Consider the following 20,128-nt stretch of genomic DNA (forward strand, 5'->3'; position numbering starts at 1 on the left):
GGGTAATTACTACAACGACCTTATTGAATCAATTGATAAAAATTAAATATTGATCTCACAAACTCGATAACAAAAGAAACTGTACGCATGCATTGCCATTGTACTCTAATAAAACGGAAAAAATAATGTGGTGCTACTATATTTAATCAATACAGGACAAAAGTGAAAGGAAACAAACAAAAAACGAAGGAAACAGTGGTAGCAGTTCACATGGAACGGCAAAAGGCCAAAATGTATTCTTGTACTTTAGCTATATATATTGAAATTTGGCAAGTGTTTGATATAGCAAGAAATCAAACAAAAAAAAAAGGTTTTGAAATTAAAAAAATAAATACATCATAAAAATTTTGTGCCTATTTAAGAATAAAAAGAATTCGAAACTAAAAAAGATGTCAATTTTTTAAAAATAAAGTAAGAAAGAAATAGTGTCACGTGGAATAAAACAGATGTAATATCTCTGTCAGATGACACAAGAGGAAGAAAAAAAAGAAACTAATGTAGGCAGAGCAGTTGACGTAGAAGGGGAAAAGGACAAAAGGAGTTGCTGTGGAAGTGAATGACACGTAAACATTAGGCCAGTTACGTTAGTTAGACTCAACATCAACACTCAATACGTGGAGATTTTCCTCTTTTCTCTAGGAAAAAAAAATTGCTATCAAATCCATTTCGATCAAGACGACACGTCAGTTCCCAGTCGAAATTATATTGTACCAATCAAAATCACATTGAAATACTTTGCTTGTTTTCTTCTCACTATCAATAAATACTTGCTCTTTCTCTGCTGATCAAATAACAACTTTTCATGCTCTCCATTATTGACTTCACGTTTAAAGAGAAGTCGAAGAGAAAGAAGGAAAAGATTCATTACAACTAGTTTACAAGTCTGGTAAAAAGTTTTTCATGTATATTCCATGGATTCCCTTTTTGCTTTTCTCCTTTTTCGGTCTATTCAGCTTTTGCATGTGACTCTGTGTGTGTTTGTTCCGCTGCAGTTAAAACTATTGCACAGTTTTTTTTTTTTTTTTCTTTTTTTCCTCGTTGACACGAAATGATCAGAATTGGTGAACTGGGGGATTTCTGTAATGTTTGCAACTTTTATGTGAATTTTATGTTGTAATTTTAGCAAAAATAAGAGTGATCGTTTTTTTCATTTCACAGTTAACTCCACCTCATCCTGTCAACAATTACTCCTGATCATCTGTTTCGAATTTTTAGCTAAAATACAATTTCACTTATTTCCACTAGTTGTTTTATCTATTTAGGTTGTTGCTCTGAGACAGAGTACTGGAATAGCGTACTGGAAGTTAACTTATGTAGTACTTCCTTCCTTTCAATTTATTCAATTTCGATGACCTAGTTTGACTTGGTACGAAGTTTAAGAGAAAACATGAAGACTTTTGAAACTTGTGGTTTTAAAAGCTTTGTGGGACCATGACATTTGTGTGGTTATAAACCCTTCCCATTAAGGGTAAAATGAAAAGTTTAGAGTTGAATTATTTCCAATTATAGAAATGTGTCATTCTTTTTTAAACGAACGGACTAATGAGGAAAGTGTGTCGTCTAAATTAAAACGGAGGGAGTAGTTATTTTCTAATTAATTGAAAAATCAGTTTATGCTAATGTGCTCATTGTTTTTGTTATTTCTTTCTTTTTGGCTCCAAGACTGATTTGCCAAAATTTGATCGAGAAATACTTGGTCCAGTGATAATGTTTGGAAATGGAGTAGTTGGTATCCTCTCAGAGGCGACCAACAAGTGGGAAAGACGGGCTCCTCTGACTCCTTCGCACTGTGCTCGGTTGCTGCATGGTGGGAGAGGTAAGACTGGAGTGTCGCGCATCATCGTGCAGCCATCCACGAAGCGTGTTCATCATGATGCTCTCTATGAGGACGTTGGATGCGAGATTTCTGAGGACTTGTCCGACTGTGGTCTCATATTGGGTATCAAACAGCCCAAGGTACTAACTTTTTTTAACAAGTTCTCACTGAGTTCTCTGAAACCGTTGTGTTTTGCTTATTGTGATAATTAATTCAACTTGAATACAGTTGGAGATGATTCTTCCTGATAGAGCCTATGCATTCTTCTCGCATACTCACAAGGCACAAAAGGAAAATATGCCCTTGTTGGATAAGGTACATAGCTGTTATTCTAGTCTGCAATGATTGAACAGGCATGGTGATTTTTCCCTCGGAAGTTTAACATTCTCATTGATATTTAGATATTAGCTGAAAGGGCTTCTCTGTTCGACTACGAGCTTATAGTTGGAGACACTGGGAAGAGGTTACTTGCGTTTGGAAGTTTTGCTGGTCGAGCTGGAATGATTGATTTTCTACGCGGATTAGGACTGTGTAAGCAATTGTTTGTAACTTGAAAGTGATTTATTAAATTTCATGTATAGTTGCTTGGGATTTCCTATGAGCATAGACCCTGCTGTTTATCTTCTTTGCAGATGCCGGTAATTGTGTGTGTTGTGTGTTATTTTCTTTTCTGCCTTTGTCTCTTTTCTTATACATAAGGATGCACGTTTCAGGGTATCTCAACCATGGCTACTCAACGCCCTTTCTCTCACTTGGCTCATCGTACATGTACTCTTCATTGGCTGCTGCTAAGGCTGCAGTAATTTCTGTAGGCGAGGAGATAGCGACCATGGGACTTCCGGCCGGAATATGTCCTCTTGTATTTGTTTTCACTGGTTCTGGAAACGGTAAGTAATTTGGCCTGACTGGTTGCAGATTATTGACGTGTCTAGTTCATCTTTGGTTCAAACTATATTCGATTTTCCTCTTTCATAGATCCACTATTTTCACCAGATCATTCTATAAACTTCTCATCATATATTTTTTGGATAAATTTTGTATATCCTATGTAGTGTCTCGTGGTGCACAAGAAATCTTTAAGCTTCTTCCTCATACTTTTGTGGATCCAAGAAAACTTGCAGAACTACATGAGACAGTAAGATTGAGCATACTTTCTTAAGATAATGTACTCGATATATTGCTTCACATTGTAGTTGAGTTTTCTACCTATCATTTTACTTCTTTGCTCCTTTCAAGCTTTCTGAAACCAGAGCGCAAGGTGTGTGAAAGTCTATCCGCTGTAACACCTGTTTGTTTTTTGAACCTACTTTGCATCAATAAGATACATAAATGCCAATGATCTCTAAGGCTCTTCATGCCACATGTCAAGTCTTTACTTTTTGTACTTCAAATAGAAACTTTCTTAACTTGGTGTTAAGAAAATCTATTTTCATGTATAGGCTAGGGATCTTACTCAATCCAAACATCCATCAAAGAGAATCTTTCAAGTGTATGGTTGCGTAACGACCTGCCAAGACATGGTGGAACATTTGAATCCTTCAAAATCCTTTGATAAGGTACATACTATTACCATTTAAAAGCATGATTATTGTTTTAATATTTTATCTTTCATTGTTTCTTTCCAAAAAAAAAAACTAAATATTGATGATATATTGATACCTTAAAATGCGAAAGGGAACGAGATCAAAGTTTTGAGTTTGTGGGCATTAATTTTGGTAACTTTCATTTAACTTTATTGAAAATGAAAGCATCCAAGTTCTTTGCCTGCCATGATGTTTTCTTGTGCATTATGCTAACAATAGACATGTAACTCTTTTCAGATTGATTACTATGCACATCCAGAGCAATACAGACCAGCTTTCCATGAGAAAATAGCTCCTTATGCATCTGTCATAGGTCAGTGATGATCAGGCATTTGCTGTTCATGTTCTGACTGTATTTGATTAATTCTGGCCAAATGTAAGCTGTCATTTTCTAGACGTGAGTATGCATTTGTTTTCCGGAGTGAATCAGATCTATCAGTGCTTGACTGGAGGACTCATCATCCTAGAGCCTATGCTAACTCGTTGGCCTCTTGTGTATTATATGGAAACACCCTTCTTCATCTTATTATGAGTTCTTAGTAGTGTTACTAAAAGAAAAAAAAATTGCAACAACAACAAAAAAATCCAGTGTAATCCTACAAGTGTGGTTTAGGGAGAGTAGTGTGCACACAAACCTTACCCCTAAGGTAGAGAGGCTGTTTCCGATAGATCCTCGTCTCAAAAAAAGGTGAAAAAAGGAAGCAGTAGCAACAAACAGTAACAACAACAGAAAAATAAGATAACTGAAGCAATCGAAACAACAGGTAGTGATAGAGATCTAAGAATAGGAAAATACAAGAATAGTACTAGTACTACTACTAAGAAAAGGAGAAACTCTCAACTACCTACTAACCTTCTACCCTAGTTCTCGACCTCCACACTCTCCTATACTCTCCTATCAAGGGTCATGGTCTCAGCTACCACTTGATGGTTTTGACATTCTTATGTTACTGATCTTCGTTACACAATTCTATTGTACCAAGCAACAAAAAGAAGTCTTTGAACTAATCTATCATAAGGTTTTCAAGCATATTTGTGAAACTGCATGTGTAGTAATCTCCCTGTTTCTTCCAGTAAATTGTATGTACTGGGAGAAGAGGTTTCCTAGGTTGTTGACTACTAAGCAGATTCAAGACCTCATGAGAAATGGATGCCCACTTGTTGGAATCTGTGACATAACATGTGATGTGGGAGGCTCGATCGAGTTCATCAACCAAACATCATCAATAGACTCGCCTTTCTTCAGGTACTTTTTAGCTTGTTATGAAGATTCTATTATATCTGTCAATATGTTTGTTACTTCCATTTCAAATATACTTCATAACTGCTCCTTTCCCATAGAACTTATTAAAAACCCAGATGGTCAGAGTGCAGTTTAATGGTGTAACAGTTTCTTTATTCAAAAAAAGGAAAAAAAGAAACTTTTGAAACACATATAGGTTGATTAACCTAAAGCCCTTCTGCAGTTACACAAGAAATTATTATTATAATCAGTAGGAGCACTACCATTGCACATTTATCTGTATTTCTATAGATTTTAGGCCTTATAATTTGCTCAAATTACTACCATCCATCAAAAGCCATTTTCGAAATGCCACCAGACCTGTCCTTGACGTGCGATGAATTTTATTGGCACACCTTAATGTTTTCTTTCTGGAATGGATTAGTCGTGTTTAGTGTTCGCATAACAACTAAGGTCCTAACAACTTGATGTCAGACTATTCAACATGAGGGAAATCTAACTCCTCTAACACAGATAACATAAAGACTAGGATTAGATGCTTAACATAAGGACTCGTATGTTTTAACGAAAGATAGAGGAGCAACTCCGGAGAGAGAAATCTAACAACTCGACTAGAGCGGATCCCGAGACTTTCCCCTTCCTTTAAACTGTTGGGCACTACATTCTATAACAAGAATCATAAGTGAACTTTTTAATAAGTTTTAACGCATTTCTCTTTAGTCTATAATGGAGCAGATTCCATCGTCATATTTGGAAAGATTTCTTTATTCAACATCTTATTTTAATTTCCCGTTTAATGTACAATAATGTACCTAAGTAATTCTTTCCTGGTTATTATAATTTTTTAACGTTGGATCCTAGGTATGAACCTTCCAATGATTCATATCATTGTGACATAGAAGGTAAAGGTGTGATGTGTTCAGCTGTTGATATTCTTCCCACCGAGTTTGCAAAAGAGGTAATCTCAGCATCAAGCGACCAATTACAGTTGTCTACTTGCCTATATATCTATGAGTTTATGATATCTGTAGCTATGCTATTCTTTCATATGATAGGCATCCCAACATTTCGGAGATATTTTATCCCACTTTACGGGAAGCTTAGCTTCCTTTAAAAATCTTGAGGAGTTACCTGCACACTTAAGGAGAGCTTGCATAGCCCATCACGGAGGTCTTACTCAGTTGTATGAATACATCCCTCGAATGCGGAAATCTGACCTAGAGTAAGTTGTTCATGCTATCTTTATTCTTTATTATCGTGCTTTTCATCTCCGCCCTTTTTAAAACCAATAGTATAATTCTTGAAGCTTTAGAACTCATGCTCTGATCAACTCCCATGTGTTGAATTATTGTGGCCAATAGTGATTTCTGGTCCTGATATGCTGTAAAATTCTCAACCAGTTATTTTCTTGTCCATACGTAAAATTCTCAACTAGACTGAAGCGACTAATAAATATCCCTTTTGTATGCATACAATCGATAACTATGTCTCTTATGTTAGATTCATCCATTCCCAAGTTGTGTATCCTTGCATAACATGAAATTTTATTCGAATTTTTATATGCTTTTCAGTTCGCTTTGATCTCCATAACTTTTGTAAAGCTTGTAACATGCGCGTTGAAATTATATTTCTGGAGCTGGTATGAAATAACTTGTACTTGCTACTATGAAGAAATGATGTTCTGTTATCTTTTGATTGGCAGAGACCCTTCGACAGTTCTTTCTAGTTCCAATGCAAACGGGAGGAAATACACCGTTTTGGTAAATTCCGATGTGTTCTTTATTCTATTAAACTTTCAGTTAGTAGCAATTTGCTTTTGACCTAATCATCTAAGAAGCGCTTTTGTAAGTATTATCGCAGCTTTTTGCTTTTGGCTAATTTTAAGTGCTTTTGAGCATCAAATTACGAAAAAAGACATGTAAAGATTCACTTTACGATTAGTACTATTTAAATAGGTAAATGATTTGAAATACTTATTATGAGAGACTTTAATTAAAATTTTCAATTTTATTTTCATTAAAATACAAAAAGTTTAACTACAAATAGAGAGGAGCACATGTTCATGAGCCTTTGATCTTACATGTGCTATTGACATTGCATCAGGTTAGATTTTGTCTGAACTGTTGTGATAGTTTGGTAAATTGAATTTTTGCTAGAGGTATTTTGTCCTGTAAAGATGGAAAAAAGCTGATGCTTCTAAAGAGAAGCTACTTTCTCCAGCTTTTTCCCAACAGCAGAAAGCAGCTTCACTACTACTACTCAAAAAACACTTAATTTTTTCCCAGATGTTTGGTCAAACACCTTTAATCTCCTTAATAAACACTTATAGTTTCATAGAAGTTTGGTCAAACAGTCTATAAAGTAGGGTATTTGGCATTTGAGTCTTATACGTTCTGATTTTACTTCTTTAATTAGTAACTGCAACTAGTTGTTACTAGTACTGTTGAGTTAAGAATGAAATATATACTTTTCTTATTTTTTTGATGGTTTTATCTTCTTATGCTGTCCGTCATCTGAAATTGACAGGTATCTCTGAGTGGTCATTTGTTTGACAAATTCCTCATAAACGAAGCCTTGGATATTATTGAAGCAGCAGGTGGCTCCTTCCACTTGGTGAAGTGCCAAGTTGGTCAAATCACAAGCGCTTTGTCATACTCAGAACTGGAGGTTACTTTATCTCTAACCTATTTTGACCTACGCGTACATGATGTGAAACTTGATGATTCTTACTTCCTTGTTGCTTTCATTATTTTGGACAGGTTGGAGCTGAAGATAAAGCAGTTTTGGATAAAATAGTTGATTCTTTAACTTCCCTTGCTAATTCAAGAAATTCTTTGGGATCTCAAAACAAGGAAAACAACATGATATCTTTGAAGGTTGGGGAATTCCAACAAAGCATCATAGATGAGAAATCTGATGCAAAGAAGGTCTTAATTTTAGGTGCTGGTCGGGTTTGCAGACCAGCTGCAGAACTTTTAGCATCAATAGGTAGCATGTCATCCGGACAATGTTTATCATCTATAACTGCTGATTTTGAAGAGCAACATTGTGTTGAAGTAATTGTTGCTTCTTTATACTTGAAGGATGCAGAAGAGGTATGCCCGTATATCAAGTTTCATTAGACGTTGATTACTCTTAATTAAGAAAAGGAACCTCATGATTTCATTTCTGTAAATTGGAAGTTTGGCAGTATTTTTTTCACTACCATATCTTCATATTAGTCTATGCCTCCGATGTCCTAATATTACATTTTTAGAGATTGTGTAAGATATTCTTCTCATGTTCTCGTCTTTTTTCAACAGCATATAATTCTCTTGAGTTCACTTCTTTGATTCTCCTCTCTATTTTCTTTTTTCATCAGCTTTGCTTCTGCAATAAAATGTTTCTGCCCGGCCCTGTGTCAGTTTATCAGTTCTTTGTATTGTTTGCATTGGGATTTTGTTACAGCATGAAGTGACTGATCTATATTTGCTGTAGATTTAGTTATTAATTATCTATTCTATTTCTGATTTGTTGCATATCTTAATTATACACTATAATTTCATTTACAGTTGTATGTTATGCTTGAACTCTAATTTTTTTCACTTAATAGAACTTTTATGTTCTTTTTTTCTTTCATTAGTAATCGAGTTTCAATTGTACAGGTTACTGAAGGCATTCCAAATGCAAAAGCAGTTCATCTTGATATTATGAATCATGAGTCTCTTTCTAGTTGCATTTCACAGGTATTGTCTTTTGATCGCCTATCGTGGTGAAATATTCTTCTCTTTGAAAAGAAATAGCCTTTGAGAACATAAGTGGTAGTGGTAAGGATCTATTATGTTTTGAAGCATCCCAAATACTAAACATAGTGTTATAATTACTGGATGATTGCAGAAAGCTTTTCTTTGGTCTCCTAGAATTTATGTATGTTGTAAATAAGTGGCTTTGTCTCATGCTGTCATTCTTGTCGTCAAGCAGGTTGATGTTGTCATCAGCTTACTGCCTCCTAGTTGCCATGGTATTGTAGCAAAATCATGCATTGAGGTATTTGTTTTCCTTTCTTTTCAGTTTTCCTTTCTTTTCTATGGGTGTCATCTCCTTGTAATCGAGATTCTTATCATGTATGATAATAAAAGAGGACCCTGATGAATACTAAAAATAAATCAACATAAGCTAATAAAAATTTGATCAAACTGCAAGTGTTGACAGCATCTTGAAGAGAGAGTGATTTCTGACATAGATTAAGTACAAATCAGTTCTTGAAATTTCATAAGAAATCTATGGGTTCAAAAGCTCTTTGAATATGTCCGAAGATGGTGAGCAACAACGTAAGAGACCTAACAGGATCAAACCACATAAAGAGCACTCTCCCTAGATTCTGTACGGAAACAAATGAATCTAGAATAATTTTATGAGCTAATCCAATTAAATGCACCATAACCTGGCCCAGAAATCTTATAATCCTTACAATTTATTCCGAGGAAAAATCCCATCTTCAAAGTTAATATCTATCAAACTCTCCTGAATTCGTGGACTACTACTAAAATGCATCTTCAAATCTCCTGATGCAGCTGAAGAAACATCTTGTCACAGCTAGCTATGTTAATGATTTTATGTTAAAGCTAGACGAAGACGCAAAATGTGCTGGAATTACTATTCTTGGTGAAATGGGCTTGGACCCAGGAATAGGTAACTTTCTCCCGAGAAAATTAAATGCTCTACACTTTTTTTTATTTTATTTTATAATTATAATGCTGTTCTCAGTTAAATGTTCTCCAATAAGTAACTTTAATAAGAGCGTCAATGAATTTGTTGAAAACTTCTTGCTGGGTCCAGAATATTATTATTGTGTAGTAGTTTGGTTGCTTAATATGTTCACCAAAATCTGATCAAAAAACGATACTGATGATTCGGGTAAAATGTGGCAACAATAGGTAGTTAAGAATGTGAAATAGATAGGTCTCATCAGAAAGTAGAAAGTATTTGAATGAATGCACACGCTTGCCTCTTTCCGCCAACCATATGAAAGTCGAAATGAAGGCTGACAGGGCCTATAATCTATGATGAACAAAAGAGGACATTTTGTATTGAACTGGAGATGTGATTAAAACCTGCTTCCGCTACCCACCAAATTATTGAGCTCGTGAAGGAACTAAACAGTCCAAAATAAAGTCCTTCCAATTGAAGACGGATGGATGCATTATGAACCTGTAATAAGTGATATGATAAGCATAACAAATGATTTAACACTTTCCAAAAATGTACGAACACAGGCATGCAAACCATGTTTAGATATTGTTGTACTTGCTTTTCCAACAAATCTAAAAACACAAAAGGGTGAGGTAAGGGTAAGTCCTGATACATGAAGTAAGGACCGAGTGGCAAATAGCTCAGCAAGTTCATATTTTTAAATGCTTTGAAGATAAGAATATTCTGAATAATGGAGAACTATTAAAAGGTTGAAAAGAAGCATACAAAAGAAATTATTAAGTTGACAATCATAACAGGGTTCTTACCAATATACATCTTCATCCATCTAAATCCTTATAGAAAAACTGTAAAAGAATTTCATAGGACAGCATAAAAGGGAAAGATAAAAAAATGCATGATATAGTTCTAACCTTGATGGGTGTTAAGACAAAAGACTGGGTAGAGGAGTTTTCTAATAAAATCTGTAAACTGGTTGTCCAGTTAAGACTTTTCAAAGCTAACATCTTTTCTCCTGATTACACATTTATACCCACTTTCTCAATTTTTTGTCTTCTCTTCTGAAAGCTTCAATTTCTATCTCTTTATCCCATAGCGATATCTACCCTAAGATCTTACCATCTGGCTTCCTCTGCCTTTTACTCGGAATGCTGTCAATATATTAGTATCCTTGGTTTGGTACTCAGGAGTATAATAAGACAATTTGTACTCTTTAACACCAGCTTTGAATCCAACACTTGCTTTAGTCTCTGTTTGTGGTAACATAATTACCTCCATACAAATCATGAATTAAGAATTCTAAGAAATGGAATATAAACGTATATATATATATATATATATATATATATATATATATATATATATATATATATATATATAGAGAGAGAGAGAGAGAGAGAGAGAGAGAGAGAGAGAGAGAGAGTTGAATTCCTCACCAACGGCGTCACTGTAAACTTTTATAGTCCTACTCCCCCGGGGAATAGATAGCTCAGGGTGCATAGCGCATAGAGACATATGGTTACTGCAATTGCCTCTGAGAATTTTAACTAAGGATGCTAAAGACACACCCTAAGAGCACCTGGAAATCCGGAATCACTTTCTGAGATAATGATTATGGCTCTTTGCTTTTTGTGGATGCATTATTCCTAAACGACTATCTTCAGACTCTATTTGCTGCTATACCAGGTGCATTTCTTATTGCTTGACTATAATAAAAGATGATCCTCCAATTTTATTACAAAATAACAATAAAGAATGATCCTCCAAATGCCGTGAGTGTTATTAAGTATACCATTTATCGAAGTTGAAGATACCCTATGGCAGACTACTGTTTATCGATTAGTAACTATTTCTTGATAACTGAAAGAAAAAGGGGAAATCTTGTTAACAAGGTGTATGCCAAAAAATGGAAAGTCTTACACAAAAATATCCAATCATCTTTTATCATAGAAAATTGTTGAGATAAGTGCCTGATGAAGAATAAATTTGCCGCTGTAAATTTGTATTTTTGGTCTAAATCTTTCTTAAGAAACAAGTATATTTTGACAAACATTTGATTAACTAGTGGTACCTATTTTATGTTGTAGATCACATGATGGCAATGAAAATGATCAACCAAGCCCATGCAGCAAAGGGAAAGATCAGGTCTTTCATTTCTTATTGTGGTGGTCTTCCCTCTCCATCTGCTGCCAACAACCCACTAGCTTATAAGTTCAGGTATGGCTTCAAGTTCAGTTGAGTGTTGATTCGATAAGGTTATCTTGTCAATATTGAGAAGCTTGATTGAGCAGGCTTTTTGATATGACATATTCGCAAAAAGCTATGGGGTATCTTTTCTCCTTTCTTCATCGGCTCTTCTTGCTAACCCACTAACATATTTGCAAAAAGCTAAATTGGCCTCTCCAAACTGCTTCAGCATTTCCATTTTTCCTTAGTGATTAAACTGTCTCGACTAACTTTTGAATTAGATAGTAACTTCTCTTCCCAGCATGACCATGTACACAGAAACCCGATTACTATTTATATTCACTTAACTTTCTGGAACGTAATACATTCACACGGATGTTTACCGCATTCCATTTTGAGGTAATTAGTGGCGTCTTATTTTTCTGGTAATTAGTCAAGTAGATATTATCTCTGTTATCTTTTACTTGTTAATATACTTCCTACTTTGTTGATTTTACATCTCAATCATCCTACTCGTCGATTAATTTTGTTATGTTGAAACAATATCTAGTTGGAATCCAGCCGGAGCCATACGAGCTGGGTGGAATCCAGCAGCCTATAGATCTCAAGGGGAAATTATTCATGTTGAAGGTGAGTAATTTAGCATAGGAACTGCTTTTGATATCTATCCCATGAAGAAGTATATTGTACTAAAATTCTAAAACAACTTCCAAAACTACTTCTACTTGCCTCTGTAATATGCAGATGATAGGTTCCTATGTTATCATTGGCAATCTTAAAGAGTTTATGTCCTCATCTGATTTTTTTGGTCTCTTGCAGCCAATATTAATAGCTATTAATCTCCCATAATGACACATACTAGCTTTTCAAAGTTCCAACTGCTATCTCCCTAAGTTATCTTCACTCTTTATGGGCATGGGCATGTGAGGTAGTTGCCATTATGTGCTTTTTCTTGGCTAACAATATTCTAAATGCAGGTCAGAGGCTTTATGATTCAGCTGCGAAGCTTCGTCTTCCTGATTTTCCAGCTTTTGCATTAGAGTGTCTCCCAAATCGCAACTCCTTAGTGTATGGAGATTTATATGGTATAGGAGAGGAAGCATCAACCATCTTTCGAGGAACACTACGCTATGAAGGCATGTCACATTACTGGCCATCATACAATGCTTTCAGTTAAAGAGACTTGAGTCTGACCTAGGGTTTGAAGGAAAGCATTAGACAGATAACTTTTAGATTTTATTTTCATCCATATAATGCATTAAAAGGAAAAATAATTGCTCAGAAGAAGTTGATATACCATCCTTCTCAAGTTGTTATCTGCTTTGTGGTTTTGGCGAGTCGACTTAAATGTGTGACCACCACATCTAAAAGCTTTTATTTATTTATTTAAGTCTTGAACATTCCACTCAATGGGAGCAATCTATTTCTTTTTTTTTTTTTTTTTTTGGTCAAGAATGTGGAAATAGAAATAACAACCTTGTCTAAAAGTTCAAATTATTGGAGATGGAACGCTTTTATTTATTTTGACTCTTCAAAATTTTTAACATTGAATACAATTTTTCGAAATAGTTCCTAGTTTGGACTTGATAACATCTTCAGCTTTTAACGTAGTTCATGTAGCTTCTAAATAATATTTTGAAATGACAAAGTGAATAATTCTTTGGGATTGTGGGAGTAATAGACTTGATTGCTTTCTAGTCAACAAATTTTTGGGTTGACATCTTATGGATTGATATTTTTTACAGGTTTTAGTCCAATAATGGGGACACTTGCCAAGATTGGATTCTTCTGTACAGAATCAACTCTTATTCTTAAGGATGGGATTAAACCCACACACAGAGCATTTTTGCTGGGACTTCTTGGAGTAGACGGACAGATTTTCCCCGAACCAGTAATTGATGAAAAATACATCACTGATAGGATCTCGGAACTTGGGCTTTGCAAAGACAAGGACACTGCGGTTAAGACAGCACAAACAATAATGTAAGTTGAGACAATTATCTGAGGTGAATCAGTTATCTACTTGAAGTATTGAAAGTGTATGTTCTTTAAACGAATATATTGGTATAAAATGTGAAGTGATGTTTTCATTAATTTAAAAGAGAAGGTTGCCGTTGAATGATAAGGGGTTTACTTAATATCCAAATAGATTTTTGGGATTTCAAGAGCCTACAGAAATACCATCATCGTGCAAATCTCCATTTGAAGTTACGTGCTTGCGCATGGAAGAGAGATTAGCATACTCCAATACAGAGCAGGTAGTTGTCAGAATTACCTTTTAAGCCAACTAACATGCAACTAGTGACCTGGATTTACCGCTGATGTTACTTGTGTTAGGACATGGTGGTTTTACACCATGAAGTGGTGGTAGATTACCCAGACGGCCATGCTGAAACACATAGATCCACACTTTTGGAAATGGGGAGGACAGAGAACGGGAAAACCAACATGGCCATGTCTCTTACAGTAGGGATTCCCGTAGCCACTGGAGCTCTGGTATTCATCTATTGAACTTGTGGCTAATGATCATAGTAGCTCTGTATTATGGACGAAACCGTAGTTTACTCTTTTTGCCCATTGCAGCTATTACTTGCGAACAAGATCAAAGCAAATGGTGTACTAAGGCCTATTGATCCAGAAGTTTATGAGCCAGGTAGTTCAGCTCCACTAATTTCCAATTTGTCTTGGGGGAAAAAAAAGCACTCATTTCGTTCTTGGTTTTTGTTTAGAACACACAGTATACCTTTTTCTTCTCCTTTTGTTTTTGCCAATATATAAGAGAGAGAGAAAAATTTATAAAGCTCTTACTCGATAGAGAGTAATATTTACTTTCTAAAGTTCATGTATTCTCCTTGTGGATTGAGAAACAAAGTATAACTATTTGTTGTCCCCCCGCTCCCCCTCCAACCCACAAAAGAAAAACAATCCTTTCCTTTCAGCAAAAAAATTAGGACAGTCACTTGCGTTGTAAAATAAGCCAACAAATGAACTCTAGATATGCTTTAGTTGGAATCAGTCTACTTGTATTATATCAGCAGTTACCATAGCATATAGCTGATAAATTGTCTCTCTGTTTTTATCATTTGTCAGCTCTGGTTGTGTTGTAAAAGAAAGAGTTAGTGACAATAGCTCATTTTGTGTAAATTTGCAGCACTGGATATTTTGGAGGCATATGGATTCAAGTTGCTGGAGAAGATTGAATAATGTTTACAGACGATTGGTCTGTACAACGTGGTTGCAGTATACTTGACATCAAAATAAATTCTTTTTTCTGAAGGGAGTCAAATTGTAAATCAGTGGACAAGCAGGCGAAATCAATATGATTAATCATTAATGTATATAACTCTAACTCTGCCCTGTATATTATATAAGAATTTCTATTATATACAAACTAAAGGCCGAGCAGTTGCTCATTGAGCAAGAACAATATTTGGATCATAGATTCATAGTACATGTCAGCTTTCTATCTTTGTTTCATTTTATATGGTATTATTTCCTTATTAATCAGTTTTAAAAGGAATGTCAGCTTTCTATCTTTGAAAACAATTTAATTTTAAACTTATCCATCACCAAAAACGGCAGCACATAATTCAACTGAAAATAAATTTGCAATATTGTATACCTTTATGGGTTGCAAGTACAGTGAGACCGCCAATTTTAAACCTATATAAAGGAGTGTCATTACTAACACTCAAAAAAATTCATATCTGTGCAGAGTAGAAAGGCAAAATGGAACAAAAAATAAAAGATGAAACGATTATTCTACTGATTACCAACTTCTAATAGCTGAGGCTTCACTTTTGGATCGCCTTCAAGCAGGTTTACGATTGGTTTAATATATGAAGTCAAATAGAATACAAATCATACATTGTTTTTTTGGAGTCTAGTTTGGAGAGGAATTCCTGGGAACTATCCATGAAACTAACTGATGCTCCACTTCTCTCCAGTTGTGCACTTTCTTAACCATGGGATGTCCATTAAGTGACTCACTCTTGGACCATGGATATGAATTTTCATAATCAAAAAGAAGAACCTTGATTCCAGCTTCCGCGCACTCGATAGCATACCTTGGATTGTCATCAATCAAAACATTTGCTCCCAAGGACCTAGCAGACGCGGTTATATAATGTTAGTCAAACAGCGAATATAAAGTGTTTCACAGGTCCAAGAATACAATATAATGAGACAGACAAATTCCGGAATATAAACAAACTAACTTTGTACAACCAGCTTACATACAAAAGATTCCATATTCTATGCCAATAGACAATGGTCAGGTAGCTAGATACCAAAATGAGGGGTGACAATCTACTGCTTTTTGACATTACCTGAAAATGGCGATGCCTTGCAGAAAAATAGAACAAAGAGAAAGATAAAAGCAGAATGCGAAGGAGACTGATGATATTACCTGCAAATATCTGATTTAGCTATAGACTGCCCATTCAATGCAAAGTGATTGCCAAAGTGCATATCCTGAAACAATCCAGGATAATGCCTCTCAATCCACTCAATTGTGTGATCTTTAATGGCGTTTTGCCGGGACCTATCAAAATATTGGTCAAATTAGTTCTCAAAAAAATACTCAATGTGGAAGTTAACAATTAATTGAAGCAACCAAAGGGTCCTCAAACTACATACGTTACAATTGACAGGTTACAGAATCTAGACATCTTTTGAAGAGCCTGTCGAGCACCGGGAATTGGATGAATTCCCGTCTTGAAATAAGAGGTCTTGAAGAATTCATGGACACGGATATCAGCTGCCAAAATAATTATGTAAGGTTAAAAACAGAAATGTTTAGTCACAGATGTCGTGCAGGTCAAACCACTGCATACAAAAGCAACAAGCGGAAAGGCAACGAGGTCTCAAGGGCTTTTATGGAAGGAGCGGATCAATTTACTGAAAAGAAAGCACCAATAGAAGAAATGCATAACCTTGTATAAGATACACAAATATCTCATCCATAAACTAAAAGAATGCATCAAGCATCTAGATCAAATTAATGTGATGCCATATGTTTAAATCAATTGCAGCAATCAACATCCATTAATTTTTACTTCACTAAAAAACAAACAGCAAGCAGTTGGTTTATTCCAATTTTATCAATTGCCAATTAAAGTTGTTTCCATAGTCAAAGTATGATAAATGCCAATTAAAATGAAGAGCAGCAGCAGTAACAGAGCAGGAAACAATGGTAAAACAATACATTAGCAAAGCACCAGACAAGAGATACTTGTCCAGAGGAACAAAGGCAAGAAGAGCAGAAGTAGAAGCATGCGAGAAGACGAAAAGATGCAGGGCTGATCCAAAATAGGGGAGGAAAAAGTGGAGCAGGAGAAGAAGCAGTAGTAAAGAAGCAGAAGACAAAGAAGAAGAGAAAAGAGAGAGGAGAAGGCAAAGGCAAAAACTGCAGAAGAGGAGATGGGCCAACTAGCCCAAAAGATGAAGAAAGAAAGAAAGAAAGAAGACTAACTGAACTCGAAAATTGAACTGCAGTCACAGCAGTTAGAAGGAACGTAGTCCTAACAGCATATTAGGGGAAAAAAGGAACTCAGTCACAATGATATGACCAATATAAAATTAATCTTACTTAAGCTAAACTTGACCCCCAATATCAGCTGTACGTTATCTTCTTTTTTTCTTCTAGAAATTATGTCAGCTCTACTTCATCAGGAAGATCAGAAAAGAAGAGAGTGAGAATGCACGGGAGAAAAATATTATTATTGATTAATTGACAATGCTACAATGAGCCCTATATATACACACATAACATATCCTACTCCTAATACATATTGGATTAGGGTTAGAGTTATTTACTCCTATTTACACGACTATTCTAACACTCCCCCTCAAGCTGGTGCATATAAATCATATGTACCAAGCTTATTACATATGTAGTTAATACGAGGACCAGTGAGGGACTTGGTGAAAATATCTGCAAGCTGATCATTCGACTTCACAAACTTTGTAGCAATATCTCCCGAGAGTATCTTTTCTCTAACAAAATGACAGTCAATCTCAATGTGTTTAGTTCTCTCATGGAATACTGGATTTGACGCAATATGAAGAGCAGCTTGATTATCACACACAAGTCCCATCTGACTAATCTCACCAAATTTCAACTCCTTGAGCAACTGTTTTATCCAAATTAGCTCACATGTGGTCATAGCCATTGCTCGATATTCTGCTTCTGCACTAGACCGAGCAACCACATTCTGTTTCTTGCTCTTCCAAGACACCAAATTTCCTCCAACTAAGACACAATATCCAGACGTAGAACGTCTATCAGAAGGTGACCCTGCCCAATCAGCATCTGAGTATCCAACGATCTGCTCATGGCCTCGATCTTCAAACAATAAGCCTTTGCCTGGAGCTGATTTTATATACTGAAGAATGCGGACAACTGCATCCCAATGACTATCACAGGGAGAATCCATAAAATGACTCACAACACTCACAGGAAAGGAAATATCAGGTCTAGTCACTGTGAGGTAATTTAGTTTACCAACCAACCGCCTATATCTTGCAGGATCGCTAAGAGGCTCTCCCTGTCCTGGCAGAAGTCTAGAATTTGGATCCATCGGAGTGTCAACAGGTCTACAACCTGTCATTCCTGTCTCCTCAAGAATATCTAAGGCATACTTCCGTTGTGAGATCACAATACCTGAGCTAGACTGAGCGACCTCAATACCCAAAAAATATTTTAATCTGCCCAGATCCTTAGTCTGAAAATGCTGAAAGAGATGTTACTTCAACTTACTAATACCATCCTGATCATCGCCGGTAATAACAACATCGTCAACATAGACGACCAGATAAATACAGAGATTTGAAGCAGAATGTCGATAAAATACAGAGTGATCAGCTTCACTACGAGTCATGCCAAACTCCTGAATAATTGTGCTGAACTTACCAAACCAGGCTCGAGGAGACTATTTTAGACCATAGAGGGACCGGCGCAACCGACATACAAGGCCACTAGACTCCCCCTGAGCAACAAATCCAGGTGGTTGCTCCATATAAACCTCATCCTTAAGGTCACCGTGAAGAAAAGCATTCTTAATGTCCAACTGATAGAGAGGCCAATGGCGAACAGCAGCCATGGATAGAAAAAGGCGGACTGATGCAATTTTAGCCACGGGAGAGAAAGTATCACTGTAATCGAGTCCAAATATCTGAGTATATCCTTTGGCAACAAGACGAGCCTTAAGTCGATCAACCTGGCCATCTGGACCAACTTTGACTGCATACACCCAACGACAACCAACAGTCGATTTACCTGAACGAAGAGGAACAAGCTCCCAAGTACCACTCGTATGTAAAGCAGACATCTCGTCAATCATAGCCTGTCGCCATCCGGGATGAGACAGTGCTTCACCTGTAGACTTAGGAATGGAAACAGAGGACAAAGATGACACAAATGCACAATGGGATGGTGAGAGACGATGGTAACTTAAACCGATATAATGAGGATTAGGATTAACTGTGGACCGTATACCTTTTCGTAGTGCAATCGGTTGATTAAGAGGAGACAAGTCCGCAGTATTAGCAGGGTCAGGTGCAGGACGTGAATCAGCTGGGCCTGGTGCTGGGGGCGGACGACGATGATAAGTCAGGAGTGGTGGAGCTGTAGAAGGTTGAACTCGACTAGGTGGTAGCGCTGGAGCTATAGTTGGTGGAACTGGACTAGGTGGTGGCACTGGATCTATAGTTGGTGGAACTGGACTAGGTGGTGGCACTGGACTTGGTGGTGATACTGGAGCTATAGGTGGTGGAGCTGTAATTGGAACTGTAGGCGGTGGAGCTATGGAGGGAGATGAATGGGAGATAGGGACTGAATCTCCAAAAGAAGGAACAGGTAGCACCTCGGAAATTTCTAAGTGATTAACGGAACCTGTGAAGTATGATTGGGTTTCAAAGAAGGTAACATCAGCAGACATAAGAAATCGCTGAAAGTCAGGAGAATAACATCGATATCCCTTTTGCGTTCTCGAGTAACCCAGAAATATGCACTTAAGAGCACGAGGAGCTAACTTATCTTTTCCTGGAGTAAGGTCATGAACAAAGCACGTACTCCCAAAGACACGGGGTGGAAGAGAGAACAAGGGTAAGTGAGGAAACAAGACAGAGAATGGAACTTGATTTTGGATAGCTGAAGATGGCATACGATTAATAAGATAACAAGATGTAAGAACCCATCCCCCCAAAAACGCAGCGGAACATGAGATTGTATGAGTAGGGTACGAGCAGTTTCAATAGCAGTTTCAATAAGATGTCTATTCTTTCTTTCAGCTACCCCATTTTGTTGGGATGTGTACGGACAAGATGTTTGATGAATAATCCCATGGGAGTTCATAAACTGCTGAAATGGGGAAGACAAATACTCTAGGGCATTATCACTACGAAATGTGCGGACAGAAACCCCAAATTGATTTTGAATTTCAGCATGGAAGGTCTGAAAAATAGAAAACAACTCAGATCGATTTTTCATTAAAAATATCCAAGTGCACCTGGAATAATCATCAATGAAACTGACAAAGTAGCGAAATCCTAAGGTAGAGCTAACCGTGTACGTAGGTACCCCCAACACTCGTGTAATCGGACTAAAAG

General features: G+C 36.5%; 2 protein-coding genes across 5 annotated transcripts in view; one reads left to right on the forward strand and one right to left on the reverse strand.

Annotated features, from left to right (window-relative positions):
• Window positions 1-742: 742 nt before the first annotated feature.
• LOC109206597 (alpha-aminoadipic semialdehyde synthase) lies at window positions 743-14,972 on the forward strand. Of its 4 annotated transcripts, none has more exons than XM_019369437.1 (25): window positions 743-902; window positions 1,663-1,956; window positions 2,045-2,131; window positions 2,218-2,347; window positions 2,530-2,703; window positions 2,869-2,951; window positions 3,256-3,372; window positions 3,637-3,712; window positions 4,474-4,645; window positions 5,504-5,600; window positions 5,698-5,864; window positions 6,345-6,402; window positions 7,169-7,309; window positions 7,402-7,737; window positions 8,287-8,367; window positions 8,603-8,668; window positions 9,196-9,313; window positions 11,419-11,548; window positions 12,069-12,148; window positions 12,496-12,654; window positions 13,264-13,501; window positions 13,668-13,776; window positions 13,856-14,014; window positions 14,102-14,171; window positions 14,670-14,972. In XM_019369437.1, the coding sequence occupies exons 2-25, from the start codon at window positions 1,708-1,710 to the stop codon at window positions 14,720-14,722; spliced, it is 3,150 nt and encodes a 1,049-aa protein (XP_019224982.1). In that variant the 5' UTR covers window positions 743-902; window positions 1,663-1,707; the 3' UTR covers window positions 14,723-14,972. The 4 variants fall into 4 exon arrangements, with proteins under 4 accessions (XP_019224982.1, XP_019224983.1, XP_019224980.1 ...); XM_019369438.1 differs by having other exon boundaries at window positions 1,703-1,956; XM_019369435.1 differs by having other exon boundaries at window positions 743-886.
• A 191-nt stretch (window positions 14,973-15,163) lies between these two features.
• Window positions 15,164-20,128, reverse strand: part of LOC109206598 — a 10,184-nt gene continuing 5,219 nt past the window's right edge. Inside the window, exons 4-6 of the mRNA XM_019369439.1 lie at window positions 16,157-16,277; window positions 15,927-16,061; window positions 15,164-15,624 (exon numbers count right to left, since the gene is read on the reverse strand). Of these exons, the coding sequence (XP_019224984.1) occupies window positions 15,402-15,624; window positions 15,927-16,061; window positions 16,157-16,277 (479 nt within the window). The 3' untranslated portion in view covers window positions 15,164-15,401. The remainder of the gene's footprint in view (window positions 15,625-15,926; window positions 16,062-16,156; window positions 16,278-20,128) is intronic.

This window comes from Nicotiana attenuata, unplaced genomic scaffold, assembly GCF_001879085.1.
Source record: "Nicotiana attenuata strain UT unplaced genomic scaffold, NIATTr2, whole genome shotgun sequence".
Classification (NCBI taxonomy): Eukaryota; Viridiplantae; Streptophyta; class Magnoliopsida; order Solanales; family Solanaceae; genus Nicotiana; species Nicotiana attenuata.

Coding starts and splice junctions, on each gene's coding strand:
- LOC109206597 (XM_019369437.1), top strand. CDS start 1,708: ATGTTTGGAAATGGAGTAGTTGGTATCCTCTCAGAGGCGACCAACAAG. Junction 7,310..7,401: donor TGTCATACTCAGAACTGGAG/GTTACTTTATCT, acceptor TATTTTGGACAG/GTTGGAGCTGAAGATAAAGC. Junction 11,549..12,068: donor CCACTAGCTTATAAGTTCAG/GTATGGCTTCAA, acceptor AACAATATCTAG/TTGGAATCCAGCCGGAGCCA.